Raw genomic sequence first — 13638 nt, 5'->3', positions numbered from 1 at the left:
TTTTATTATTAGCAAGAAATCTCCTAATTGCTGGATATCATTTACTTGGTCACATCGCTCAAGCCGGCTGCCAATCCTAATCATATCAATAATTATAGTTTTTATCGACAAAAATATGATATAAAACAACAAAACTTATATATGTTATATATGCAATGCAAGATTCAACCTTTCAACTCACACCTTCTAGTTAATATTGGCAAAAATATCAGTTAAAGAGATGGGGAATACCAAAGAAGAATCCGGTAAGAACTGGGCTAAACATGAGAAGCGCGGCTTTGATTCCGGTACCGGAGTTTACCATTCATTGTTTCAACTTCTTGGCGATCATAGCATCCCCACAAGAGCTGATCTTGACACTGCCTCATTCGTGCTAGCACATTTTCCACAACAACATCAAGCTCATCGACAAGTTGCTCTTATTGATGCTGCCACCAATCAGAAAATCACTTATTCACAACTCGAAAGATCAATAAGGGCATTAGCCTCTGGACTCTACCATGCAGTTGGTATCCGTAAAGGGGATGTTGTGTTTGTCTTGGCACCAAACTCTCTCACGTACCCAATTATCGGTCTCGCCATACTTTCACTCGGCGCCATTCTGACACCTGCAAACCCTCTGAATACTTCCTCAGAAATCACAAAACAAGTTTGTGACTCAGGTGCTAAGCTCATCATTTCAGTTTCAGAAGAGTTACATAAATTCACACAGACTCAGGTGCCAATAATCGATGTATCTCGCCAATCGAACAGTGAATTACTATCTATAGAAGAGTTAATTGAATGTTGTGACCCACAAGAGTTGCCAAAAATGGAGTTGTACCAGTCTGAAACTGCAGCAATTCTGTATTCATCTGGTACTACTGGTATTAGCAAAGGTGTTTTGTTAACACACGAGAATTTCATAGCAATTTTAACTATTCTAAAATGGTCTGTGTATAAAACATCATCTCAAAACGATGTGTTTCTATGCTTTCTTCCTATGTTTCACATGTACGGAGTAATGTTCTTCGTGGTGGGACTATTCTGTATTGGTATCACTTCAGTAATCATGCAGAAATTTGACTTGCAAGCAATGCTTGATGCAATCAAGACTTACCATGTAAACCACATACCAATGGTGCCTCCGGTGATACTAGCTTTGGTTAAGTACTCCAGCGACGCCCGTGAAGAGTTGTCTTCACTGAGGAGGATCATATCAGGCGCTGCCCCCTTGAGCAAGGAACTGGCCAATGCCTTCATAGAAAAGTTCCCTTGGGTGGAGCTCCGGCAGGGCTACGGGCTTACTGAAATCTGCGGTGTGGCAACTTTTGCACTGAGAATGGATCAGGCAAAGTTGCATAAAGGTTCCTGTGGGATGTTGTTGCCAAGTTTTTGTGCCAAGGTGATAGATACAGAAACAGGATTAGCTTTGCCACCCTATAAAAAAGGAGAATTGTGGCTTAAGAGTCCTACTGTCATGAAAGGATACTTGGGAAATGAGGAAGCAACAACTGCAACAATTGACAATGATGGTTGGCTTAGAACTGGGGATCTTGGTTATTTTGATGAGGATGGGTTTGTTTACATTGTTGATCGCATAAAAGAACTCATAAAGCACAATGGGTATCAGGTATTTTCTTAATCTGTGATTTCCCCACCATAATCACCTTGTTTGTGCACCCCAGACTGCTTATATTACCAACCAAATACAAGAACTTCTTAAATCAGTTACTCAAATATCATGCAGGTGGCCCCTGCAGAACTAGAAGCAATACTTCTAAGTCATCCTCAGATTCTTGATGCTGCCGTTATTCCGTAAATTGTCTTCCTATTTCTCTTTCTCTCTCTCTATTTATATGTGTTTGTGCGCGTTGTGTATCTACATACATGCGTATAGATATGTTTAAAGTGCTTGGATATTTTCAGGGTGGAAGATGAAGAAGCAGGTCAAATACCTATGGCATATGTGGTAAGAACAGCGAGCAGTGAACTAAGAGAAGACCAAGTCATCCAATTTGTGGCAGGGAAAGTTAGTGCTTTAGCCTTTCTCTCTTGTCTTCAGTGACTCATTACTCCTTATGATGATATCATTGATTATTGAGTTTGAATATTTCAAAACTGCTGCAGGTAGCACCTTACAAAAAAGTGAGAAAAGTTGAGTTTATCAGTGAGATTCCAAAGTCAGCCGCAGGCAAAATCTTGAGAAAGGAGCTAATTCCACAAAAACGACAAGTTATGTCCAAATTATAACAAATCTCTATTCTATTTTTACCTACTGTGAGATCTCGATGAAGAGCAATAATACAAGAAGAATTAAATCGTACGTCAAAAATGTCTATTGCATTGAGTAAATGAAATTCTGGATGGGAAATGTTTGAAAGAGAAGAAGTTCTGGAAGGCAATTATTGATTGTAATCTAAGTAGAGATTTGAATTTTTCTTGGCAATAAATAAACATGAGTTTGACATATGTAAGTTCCCAAAGTTCAACTAAGTCACAAACTTTTTTCTACAGTTACTAATACATATTTATCCTATACCAAAACTTTATGCTACCAAACAACAGACTCAATGATGTTATGGTAACTTGTACCTTGCCTAGCTAGTGAAGTTCAGTAAACAAACATTACCAAAGTCACAATGGTTCAATCTAGCTAAGTGAATAGCCATTTGATATTGATCATAACAGTTCAATATAGAAAGATAATAGCCATTTCAATTTTGAAAAATGCAAGCCACGCTTAGGTTGCAAGTTAAGTGCTTCTCCCAAGCTCTATACTCAACTACAGGTTCTCTATCTAATTATCAGTCCAGCAATGTGCCAAATCTGACTCAGAGTAAAATGGGTAAAGTTTCCTATCTCTTATTAACATATCACCTTGACTAATGACAAAATGATGGCCTCTTGAATGACTCATTTTAAAATATTGTGATTCATGAAGGAATCTATCAAAAAGTGTTTTTGCAAAAGAGGACAACTTCTCGAGGCTTCAGTGAGTATTTCTGACCTTGCTTCAAAAAAGAGAAGAAGTTCCTCTGACCTTGGATTTCTGTGAGCCGAATGAAGCAGTTGAATTGCTTGGTGCATTGGCAGTCTTGTGGAATCTATTTACCAGCCAAAATGGGAAAAGAAAGAAAAGCCAGGAACTAAAAGAAAATGCAATGTATATCAATTCTAATGTTAGATCAATAAAATCAATTATATTAAAGAAAAGTCAACCTCTGGTTTGTTCTTAAATGAATTAATTTACACAACATAAGACAAATGTGCATTAACAGGAAACAGTTCAGGACTAACAGAACTCGCAAAGAATGCAAGCAAATAATTTAATGATGACCAATTACAAGGAAAAAAGAAGTAAATCATCCAAGCAAACTAGTAAACAAATCCACTGTAGACTATCAACCACCAAGTTCCAACTTGTCTCAAGAAATTTCTACGACATGAGCTCCAATGCATGCTGCCCACCAGGTACAAAATAGTACCATACTTTGTTCTGGACATATCGTGATATCTGATGTAAAGATCATAAGTTCCTGGGGCAAGCTGCAATGGTGGATTACTTTGAAATTCTAAACAAAAAGCTTTGCAAGTTCTATGGATTGCCTCCAGCTATCCACCGCCAAACACCACCAGAACCTTGTCTCTGGGCAGATGTAAGCTCGATTTCCTGTTCCAATGCAGACTTCTGTGTCCTAAGTATTTGCACCTCATTCTCAATAGACGGCAACGATTCCAGAATCTTCTGTAGTTCAGCAATTTGTGCCTACAGATTAACATTATGCATACACTTAGCAATTTACCAAATTATGTCCTGCAGAACACACACTAAATCCGAGTTTCCCCAGTGAACTTGTGAAGCCAAAATAAAAGCAAATAAGAGCAACATGTGAAACAGGAACCTCGAGTTTAAAGCATCTCGATCTCTCAGCTACTAGTTGACCTTGGACAGACTGGAGTTCCTGCATGGAAATTATTACTAAGAACAGTTACCATACCAAATGCAACAATCAACTATATAAGCAGTTTTTCATCTAGAACATACTTTAGATAATTCAGAATGAGTACTGTTCACTTCATTAATCTTTTCCCTGATTCTAGAGTTTTCTGCTTGCGCTTCTGCGAGTGACAATTCCACCACCTTCTTCTCTTCTTTAATTGCATCAATTTCATTTGTAAGATCTTGTTTCAACAAAGCATCTTCCTTCAAGTTCAAAGCTAAAGGTTGGGAGAAATCTAACTTTTCAGATTTGGCCAAGGCATATGCAGCAGCAACTGAAGCTGCTGCTGCTGCTGCTGCAGGTGACTGGAAAATCTTTGGTCGTGCTGAGTCCCTTGGTTTAAGTCTCATAACAAAAACCTAAAAATAGGAGCAGGGACAAAAAGAAAAACAGATAATAGAATAAGTTGCATGGTTCTTTTATAAGGAAAAAGAAGATTGGATAAAATATATTAAGTATCAATATCTTCTCCATCTGGACAAAAATAAGTAGCATGATAACAACTCCAATAAACAATTGAAAGAAGATGGTACAGTGTTTTGTTCCGGCAAGTTCAACACATCATCAGCACAGATACCTTATAATAAAGCTTACCTCATTATTGTATTTCCCATTATAGCCACCAAAAGCAACCAAAATCTTCTCTCCACAAACCATTGCTGAGGAAACACTGAGCCCCTGTATTTAAATTTACATTTACAAATTAAGCGCAGAATGAATGATAAATTCATTTATGTCTCAAACAAAAGCTCTAATACAACCAATTGGATTATGGAACCTAGAAATTTACTGGTAGATATTGACATAGATTTTACAATGAAGCTATAAACCAAAATCTGGTTGACTAAAACATGGTTGGAGGCTATGAAAGAAGGGAAAAAAAAGGAAAAAATCAAGCAAAAGGAAGAAAGGATCAACCTCACTAGCAAGGAAATGCCTTCCCTTTAACCTGGTTACCGTCGTAAAAACTAGCTTAGACATATTTAACATAAGGGTTTCTCGGCAACCTGCAAAAGAAAAGTAAGTACAAAAACCAGTGCATGAATAAAAAAGGACAACTACATGATGCTATCCAATATTTACCACTGCTGTTATCTCCACCACCAACAATATACCAATTTTCATCAATAGTTATTCCAGCATGTCCTGCTCTAGGAGTCACAGCATCACCCTGAATTTGCGGTTGGGACCACTCCATCTGCGATTGAGAAATGTTATCAGGCCAAAGTGAGAATTAAAGAGAAGTTCCACAGTTTACATGTACCCAAGATATTAAATATCAAGGAAAAGTATAATTACATGCAGTGATGCACTTAATATAGAAATTGAGGCATGGTGACTTTCAAGCAACATGCTTAAATTAATAAGACTGAAGAATGCGGACTTTCAATTGACATACTTTAATTCCTGACACAGAAACATGGTACTTTGAGATGACAAGCTAAACTTCATTGAATCTAAGGGGAGAAAAGTTAAAGTAAGCTCACAGTCTGCAGATCAAGCACATGAAGGTCATTGAAGAAGATTGAATGAGAACAACCACCAAAAATCAAAAGGTAATGCTCTGAATGCACTGTAGCGGTGTGATCAAATCTGGGAGCTGGAGATGTCTGCCTATTAAAACAAAAGAAGATGATAAAGAACACCGAAAAATGATAAAAATACTTGGCTAGAAAAGAAGAACAGGCTCTCACGTTGTCTCCATAACATCCCAGGTCATTGTTTCAAGATCAAGAACATGTACATCATTCAGCAACCTCCTGCTCCTGTCTTCTCCACCAAACAAAATCAGTCTAGAACCAACCAGTGTCACAGAATGTCCACCACGAGCTGTCTGTAATAGAACCTTCCATTAATGATTCAAATATGAAAGAACAGACATTTACTCCACATAAATACTTATTCCACATAAATAAAAGTAAATAACAAATTAAAAACAAAAAGTAGATGTAGCACAGAAAAATATCTGGAAAGCTGCTTAGTTACCGGAACTTTTCCTGAGGCCTCTATGATACCAGAGACATGAGTTTCTAGGTCGATGAACCGAACTACAATATGATTTTTGTCACAGCATTAGATTTAGAAGAGCATACCATACTAATATTCACTATAAATGATTTCAAAAGGATGCTGGATAAACTGACAAAATTACAGACCTATCATGCTATCTGAAGATTTCTTTGAGTGCCCACCAATGAGGAGGAGTTTGTTTCCTGACTTAATCTGCCAAAGAATATATGAGACACAAGTGTCAGGTGTAACAAGATCAAATCACTAAACAAACAGAAGAAAGACAGACTGCCTGTGCATGTCTTCCACATTCACAAAATTACCATTCTGTGATCTGAGATGGCCGGAAGAACTTCTTGTGAGCCACCATCTTCAGATTTGCCAGCATTTAACTCAGTTGTCAACTTTAGACTAGACCATTCCAGAGTTCTAAGGTCCAACACCTGCAAAAACTGCCAATTAACACATAGTCCAAGAAAGGGATATGGTACCAACTAATGGCACATCCAATATGGTAATACCTGAACATCAGAAAGGTACCGCCCATTTCGACTCCCTCCAGCAATGTATAGTTTCTCATCAACCACAGTTGCTGCATGCTATGGCAAAAAGAAAAGAATCATTGACAGATGACAGTGTACACCTGGCTCAAGAATTATGAGTAATAAGGAAAAGGTCCACTGAAAAATTGTCAATGAAAATAAACCTCAATCAATGCTTAAAATTATGGGTAAGAGACATGGCGCAAAGCCACAAAAGGGATTTAAGAAAAAGGTACAGTGCTCAAAATTATAGGTACTATGCTGTGGAGCACGGAACAAACAACAAATCTTTACTTCATCAAACCTGAGTCGTTCACTAAAAAAAGGAGTACCTTGTAGCGAGCCGAAGGTCGTGAACCAGGAACAGGGAGTGATACCCACTCATCATAAGCCAGCTCTAAATACCAATTGCTGATATCCATATCTTTCTTAGTCTCCTCTACCCCCATACCATCAAGCTGTCCATTACTTTAGAGTCAATTTTAGCTATCTACGTAATTAACTTTGCTTACAGTACAAAGGGTCATTCATAAGGAAGATACAGTCATATAACTGCAACCATGTACTTGAAAGTTCAGAAAATTTAAGTGAAACAGAAGGAAGCTAATGTGAAAAGATTGAGAGAGGAAACCACATTCTGTTAAAATTTACAGTGCATATTTGATTTACATTCTTGTTACTACTACAAAGTGCGACCATAGTTATCAAACACAGGGACAGGGTTCTTCAAGATGCATCAAAAAGTCTCACATGCAGAAGATGGTTCTAGTGAAAGGTTGAACATTTTTGCCAATTGCAAAAGAAGCTGTAAAAGACACTATTTATTAGAAATAATTGCAATTTCATCAGAACTCAAATGCAAGCAAATGAACTCATAGATAGTCACATAGCTAAACACATCTGAAATTGAGGACAGAATAAACTAAGTAGCAACAAGAGGGCAAAAAATAATAAGAGAAGGCCAAGAAAAAAAAAATCCAGTTCACTGAGAAAAATAAAATAAATAAAGTGCCTTAGCTGATCACAACTTATACCAAATGTTACCAAATCCAATTAGCTGGGAAAGAGTCTTTGCTCACTGAACCGTGTGGTATATTTAGCATACATGACTGCATCTGTAGATGCTAGATAGTTTATCAAAATGTACTCAACTTGTTTTTAAATAGTTCACTCCATAACATCAGTGACAACAGCATATACAAAGGTGACTAAATGAGAATACAGAAAAACACAAGGCAAAGCCGTACATAGTATTCTATCATTCATATGAGATCTCAAATTGGAATTCAATAACTATACAAAGATCTATCTCTATTGTTCTTCAATAGCTTATTGCACTTCTGTTTTAACATTGAATTGGCACATTTCTAATCTCACATTGCACTTTATAGTGTGACATGTCATAGTATTCACTGGTAAGGGACACATCTGAAATCACTCCCTTTGCAACGAACTTCCAAATCAATCCCATTCTCACGTTACTGCTATCTGGTTGTTTGCTGAGAACAAAGGAGAAATAAAACCAACACGTAGTTCCTATTTTTTCGAAAATATAAAGAAAAACACAAAATACAGATAACATCCTCAGGTTCCACTTTCTCAGATATTAAATCAATTAACATGCCAACTGATCAAAGCTTGATATCAGTTTACGCCGAGAAACATTGAAATAAGACTTGAGTTTGATAACCTGATGAAGATTGAAGGGAAAATTCAGATTCACACGCACCTGAACTGAACGGCACTGAAAAATGCGGGAAAATCAGGGCCGTTGATGAAGAGGAGATCGAGAATTGTGAGGAAGCCTGAGATTTGGATCTAAGCAGATAATGTAGAGAGAGAGCAAAAGGTGTTGATTCTCCGAACAGAAACGAAGAATCGAACACCAAAGTAGAGATCTGAAAACCACAGACGAGATTTACGTGACCGACAAAGTGAGCCTTGAAGCTCGAAGTCGTCGACTTCAACTGTACCGTTTTCTCTTCCTCGGCAAAGATTTTGTTGCGTACTGTTTGTTGGCTCTTCCTCAGGTTTGGATGAAAATATATACGTTATTTTTATTTTTATTTTTTTTTAGAAATTATTATAATTTGTATGATTTGTGAATTATATGTTTGTAAATAACAACAATATGAATTATATTTATTACACTACTAGATATGTTATTTTATTAGTAATAAAATTAAAATAATAATGTATAAAAATATTATTATCAAGAGAGATAAAATACTATTTACATAATTTTTTCTCTTAATATTAAAAATATTAATTAAACTTTTATTTAATTTTATTAATATATTAATAAATTAAAAATCATGGGTATATAAAATTGTTAGAAAAATAGTCAATCATATTTTTACCATTTGTTTGAACCATAAAATTTTAACGTATAATATTTTATAAACATAAAAAAATTATATTTATTTTATTTTTTAATGATAACAGATAATATTTAACTAATAAATTTTAAAATAAATTTTTAAACTAGCAAATCAGTAATTTTTTTGGTCATTCTATTTATTTTTTATTATACTCACGTCTAATTTAATTAATTTTATATATGTCTTAATAATTAAAAATTAATTAAATTAATGTAATAATATAAATAATTATTATTTATTTTATTAAATATAAAATTTTAATTTAATTATATATAATAATTATTTATTTAAATATAAATATAATTATATTAATGAATAATTTTTTTTCTTTTTTATAAAAATTGACTATTACATATAATATATAAACAGTAAATTCGTAATTTAACTAAAAATATAACTATTTCATCTTATTATCCAAACAAAAATATATCATTGACATACATTAATATACCATCATTCAAACGTTAAAAAGTTTCGCTATTACAATTCTGTATTATTGTCATTCAATTACTGTCAGTACTATACATTAATTAATCATCACTAAAATTTATCCAAACAAAACCTTAGTAAATACCATTATACATGCGGCGTTTATGCAAAGAATACAAAATTATCTTCATCCACAGAAGTTGGGCTGAATAAATGAACAAATGGGTAACCAACAAAAATGTTTCCAAGTACAATAACTTCAACGTATACTCTACATATATAAGAAGCTGCCAAAGAGAATTTTAACTAGCATCCTGATACACTATTTGTAAAGATTACAACAAAAATAAAGGTATAAGATACCAGATATCAGTTGGGTAGAGTCAGCATAAACAAAAACCAAAATAAACAACAAATTGCAGCAGCATCCCCCGCCAGTCAATCCTATTAGGGTCTACCCCCCAAACAGCCCCCTGTCAATGTTTTCTTCTTTCGATTTTTCCTTATTCGGCTCATTTTCGTGAACCTCATTAATTGATCCTACTACATTACCTGGAGTAAACACAGGTCCCAACCTTAAAACTTACAGAGAGTATTAGAACCCAGAAAAACATTAAGAATAACAGGCCCCTTGATCCGATGGATCCTGGCTTGTCAGACAGAACATTAGCCATTGGCACCAACCCAGCATTTTCTTGAGACAGGCCGAGAGAAAAAACGATGTTGATATCCCCATTCTTGTTAAATGACCAAGCCATCTGATTGCCGGCTAGAGTCATATTTGTTATTCTGATCATACCGGCAGTAACATGAACAGAACCAGAAGATTCTGCAGCAGTATTTAGCCGAAGAGCAGCATCTTTTGTTGGGAACTCACAAGCAAATGCAGGAGGAGCAGGTATATTGCTCAGCACTTGACTGGCCTGCTTGAGGAACGGATACTTGACATCTGCAGACAAATAAGATTCCACAAGAATTATAACAGGCTGCTAAGATCCAAGGGAAAGTAAAACTAATAGTCATAGATATCTGACTCCTAGTGTATCCTCAACATTTTTATCCCTTTAAACTTACATAAAACATCATTAAACATTTTTAGAGGAGCCAATGGTTGCAGGATAAGTCTCCTTACCTGATCCAAACTCTGGTACATCCGGCTTTTGCTTCGAACAGGATGCATCATCATTGTTGTTTGTGGAGAGAGGATGGTTTGCTGATGCTGCTGCTTCTGATTCTCCAAGAACCTGCTGCTATAACAAAACAATCTACATTAAATATTTCCCAATAAAAACCCAAAGAAACAAGAAAGAATAACAATTAAAAACAAATATTTTAACCTTCTGAGCACAAGGTGCCAGATCAGAAACAGAGTTCTCATTCTCCATTGTTTGAGAAGGATCAAGAGCGAGATACTGGGAGTTATCATCATCAACATCCAAAAACGTAAGGCAATTCTCAAAGTCAAAACCATCAACCTCTGCCGGGTTGGAAAGATCATTAGCTTCCAGGAATTCATCACTGCACATAAGATTTTCTGTTGCATCCATGTATGGCTCATCAAGCAAATAGTTAATTTCAAAAGGACTAACATCGCCTGATTTCTCCACATATTCATGTTTGATTGGTCCAACATCAATGTCATTAAGCTCCGGTAAATCAGAAACTGGCGGATCATCTGGCAACCTTCTATCATATCTGATTTCTCTTGTGCCAATTAAAGGCTTTTGATTATCTTCGGCAGTCCAAGCAGTATTACCCATGTCAATTATAGGTTTTTGATCACCTTCAGCAACTACCCCAGTCTGCTCAATGTAGTAGTCAGATTCAACATTGTTGCCCAATTCAATATTGTTGCCTGATTCAGCATTGTTGCTTGATTCCCCGTAGTAGAAGTTAAATGTAGCAGAAGCATTCTCGTAAGGAACATCGATGTCAAACTTCTGGAGAAAGACAACATTTTGTGATCTAAGAATTCGTGTGACAACAGACCAAGAATTGAACAGGCAGAATTCTTTACTCATGACAAATGATTAAGATATTTTGTCTCCACCCTTTCTCATCACAAAGAATCAGGCTTCTTTTCTTATTTTATTCACTCTACAAGCTAAAACTAGGGTAATCAGAGATTAGAGAATTACAAAGCCATTGTCATTCAAAATTACATATAACGGAAAATAAAACAGAACAAAACTTCTTCAGCTACCAACTAGTTTTCTAAGATTGTGACAAAGATCTAAAATCAAATACCTCTATTCAGTACTCTTCTTCAATTAACAAACTTCAATTATAGTTTTGCAGATGTAACCAACTAGAGGCAACACAAACAACTGGCATGGAAACAAGAACAAGGAAGCATTTTACCAAGTTCTACATAACCTTCACGTAGACACCAAATGATTCGAAAATCTAAAACACCTGGCAGGCACAAAAGTTCATCTGCACAATAGCCGATAATTATAGCTAACTTTCCTATATCTGTCACTCTAAACAGTAGCCAACGCCAAACTTCATTGCCACTCCACTGGCTTAATTTGCTTCTTTTGGAAGTTGAAACACCAAATTTCCCATCAATCGTACATATCAATAATTAATGCAACCCTATTACCATTTTAAGAACTACATGCATAACATTTAACACTAAAGTCATACCAAAAACAGAAAGTGCACATACCTGGTCAATGTCATTCACTTCTACAAATGCATCTTCACCAACAACCACCTCATCTGGGAGGTAATCTTGTCCGGGAACAAAAACAGCATCATCATCCTCCCATTCCTCCTCAATAAACGGTGCCCCATACTGTTCCCCGTTCTTCGGGCCGGATCCACTCTTCTGAAATACCCTGCACAAAACAAATGAATCCTATTCCCCCAACACAACCCAACCAATCAGCATCCATCAATTCAACGTACTAAGAAATCCCAGAACAAAATTTTTAAATATATACATGTATATAGAACCAGAGCCACAATCATGTTTAAATTACCAAAATACTACAAAAATCATTTCCCAGGTCAGCGCGTTCTTACCTGCGCTATTCCAGCTTTCTCCAGCTCTTTGTCAGCTAACCGGTATTCATGCATAACCCAGTTAGTCCTCTCCCCGCGCGGGGCTCGACCCTTGTGATAAACTAGGGTCTTTTTCATCCCCACGATGCGCGAATAATAGCGAATCTCACGGTCCTTTCCCGTGGTCTTCCAGTATCCTTTCTCGGTGGCCCGGTTCGTCCTCGAGCCGTTTCCATACTTCTTATCCAACCCACTGAAGAAGTACCACTCCAAGTCCCTACTTTTCAGCTTCGACTTATCTATTTTTCCCCATTCCGGAAAGAAAATCAAGAAAATTAAAAGACGGCAATCTATTCAAACAAACATTTAACAAAATACGGCGCGAGGGGGGAGAGAGAGAGAGAGCAAGGAGCCACCTGGGAGGTCCCAAGGCTCTGATCTGTAGATATCGATGACGGAAATTGGGTCAAACCGTAAGGGTTTGTTGCAGACCTTGCGCTTGAGGTAGTAACGCACGAGTTCCTCGTCGGTTGGGTGGAATCGGAACCCTGGAGCTAATGAGGTTGTAGCGTCACGGCCCATGAATTCCCCAACTACAATCTATTTATATATATATGTATATCTTAATTGCAAGAAAAGAATCGGAAATTTTCGAATTCAGAGTTAGGGTTTCTCAATTGGGAAGAAGAGAACTAGTACGGAAAAGAGGGAAAGAAGAAGAAGTAGCCATCATGTAAAGGTAAAAACCTTAGCAAAGAAGCTGAAATGTTGGGTAGGCGAAAGTGTTAAAATTGTGTATTTCCGACGAAGGAGTGAGGAAGTTTTCCGTGACGGACGGGTGATAATATGAGAATGTCACCGGAATCCAGATATTGACACGTGGAGATTAGAGTAGTGGGGCTCCTCTCTTCGCTCTGACGTGGTGATTGCCGCACTTGACAAGTGCAAAGTCATGGCTGGTTGGCGTGGGCTCTACGTGCAAACTCAGTATGACGTAACCGCATCCGTCAAATAATACTGGACATAAAAAATGGGAAATTTCTTGTTTCCTGAAAAAGAAGAGCAAATTGTATATTAAATTAAAATTTTTATAATTTAGTAAATATATGAATTTTATAAATTTAAAAAATTTTACTCCATTTCTCATAATATGGGGAAATTTTTTCATTTGGGAATTAGCCAAAAAAATATATTTTTTTGTTTAAAAATTCACAAAATTCTTTACATTAAATAAAAAAATTTTAAAATTAAATTTTTGTTTATTCAAAAATAAATAAATAAATT

General features: G+C 36.2%; 3 protein-coding genes across 7 annotated transcripts; 1 reads left to right on the top strand and 2 right to left on the bottom strand.

The window, feature by feature from the left end:
- Positions 1-220: 220 nt before the first annotated feature.
- On the top strand, positions 221-2928 carry LOC110817853 (beta-phenylalanine coenzyme A ligase-like). Its single transcript, XM_022046573.2, has 4 exons — positions 221-1612; positions 1730-1797; positions 1909-2011; positions 2110-2928. The coding sequence occupies exons 1-4, from the start codon at positions 221-223 to the stop codon at positions 2230-2232; spliced, it is 1686 nt and encodes a 561-aa protein (XP_021902265.1). The 3' UTR covers positions 2233-2928.
- A 234-nt stretch (positions 2929-3162) lies between these two features.
- LOC110817897 (Galactose oxidase/kelch repeat superfamily protein) lies at positions 3163-8568 on the bottom strand. Of its 3 annotated transcripts, none has more exons than XM_088212507.1 (15): positions 8265-8568; positions 7913-8034; positions 6868-6993; positions 6515-6592; positions 6317-6436; positions 6140-6206; positions 5970-6031; positions 5678-5817; positions 5471-5597; positions 5067-5181; positions 4902-4990; positions 4578-4661; positions 4028-4342; positions 3885-3944; positions 3163-3748 (listed from the first exon to the last, which is right to left on the bottom strand). In XM_088212507.1, exons 2-15 carry the CDS (start codon positions 7961-7963, stop codon positions 3578-3580), a joined length of 1605 nt encoding a protein of 534 aa, XP_088068633.1. In that variant the 5' UTR covers positions 7964-8034; positions 8265-8568; the 3' UTR covers positions 3163-3577. The 3 variants fall into 3 exon arrangements, 2 of the variants coding, with proteins under 2 accessions (XP_088068633.1, XP_021902309.1); XR_015816772.1 differs by having other exon boundaries at positions 3649-3748; positions 3885-3961; XM_022046617.2 differs by lacking the exon at positions 7913-8034.
- Positions 8569-9571: 1003 nt separating this feature from the next.
- On the bottom strand, positions 9572-13137 carry LOC110817864 (NAC domain containing protein 2). 3 transcript variants are annotated; one of them, XM_088212504.1, is made up of 6 exons: positions 12771-13137; positions 12376-12653; positions 12017-12208; positions 10683-11285; positions 10478-10595; positions 9572-10294 (listed from the first exon to the last, which is right to left on the bottom strand). In XM_088212504.1, exons 1-6 carry the CDS (start codon positions 12934-12936, stop codon positions 9894-9896), a joined length of 1758 nt encoding a protein of 585 aa, XP_088068630.1. In that variant the 5' UTR covers positions 12937-13137; the 3' UTR covers positions 9572-9893. The 3 variants fall into 3 exon arrangements, with proteins under 3 accessions (XP_088068630.1, XP_088068631.1, XP_088068632.1); XM_088212505.1 differs by having other exon boundaries at positions 10478-10592; positions 12771-13136; XM_088212506.1 differs by having other exon boundaries at positions 10478-10589; positions 12771-13136.
- Positions 13138-13638: the final 501 nt, after the last annotated feature.

The sequence above is a fragment of the Carica papaya genome, chromosome 2 (genome assembly GCF_054855325.1).
Source record: "Carica papaya isolate Zhongbai chromosome 2, ASM5485532v1, whole genome shotgun sequence".
Classification (NCBI taxonomy): domain Eukaryota; kingdom Viridiplantae; phylum Streptophyta; class Magnoliopsida; order Brassicales; family Caricaceae; genus Carica; species Carica papaya.
Note: the sequence above shows the minus strand (reverse complement) of the source record. Positions and strands in the feature narration are given on the sequence as shown.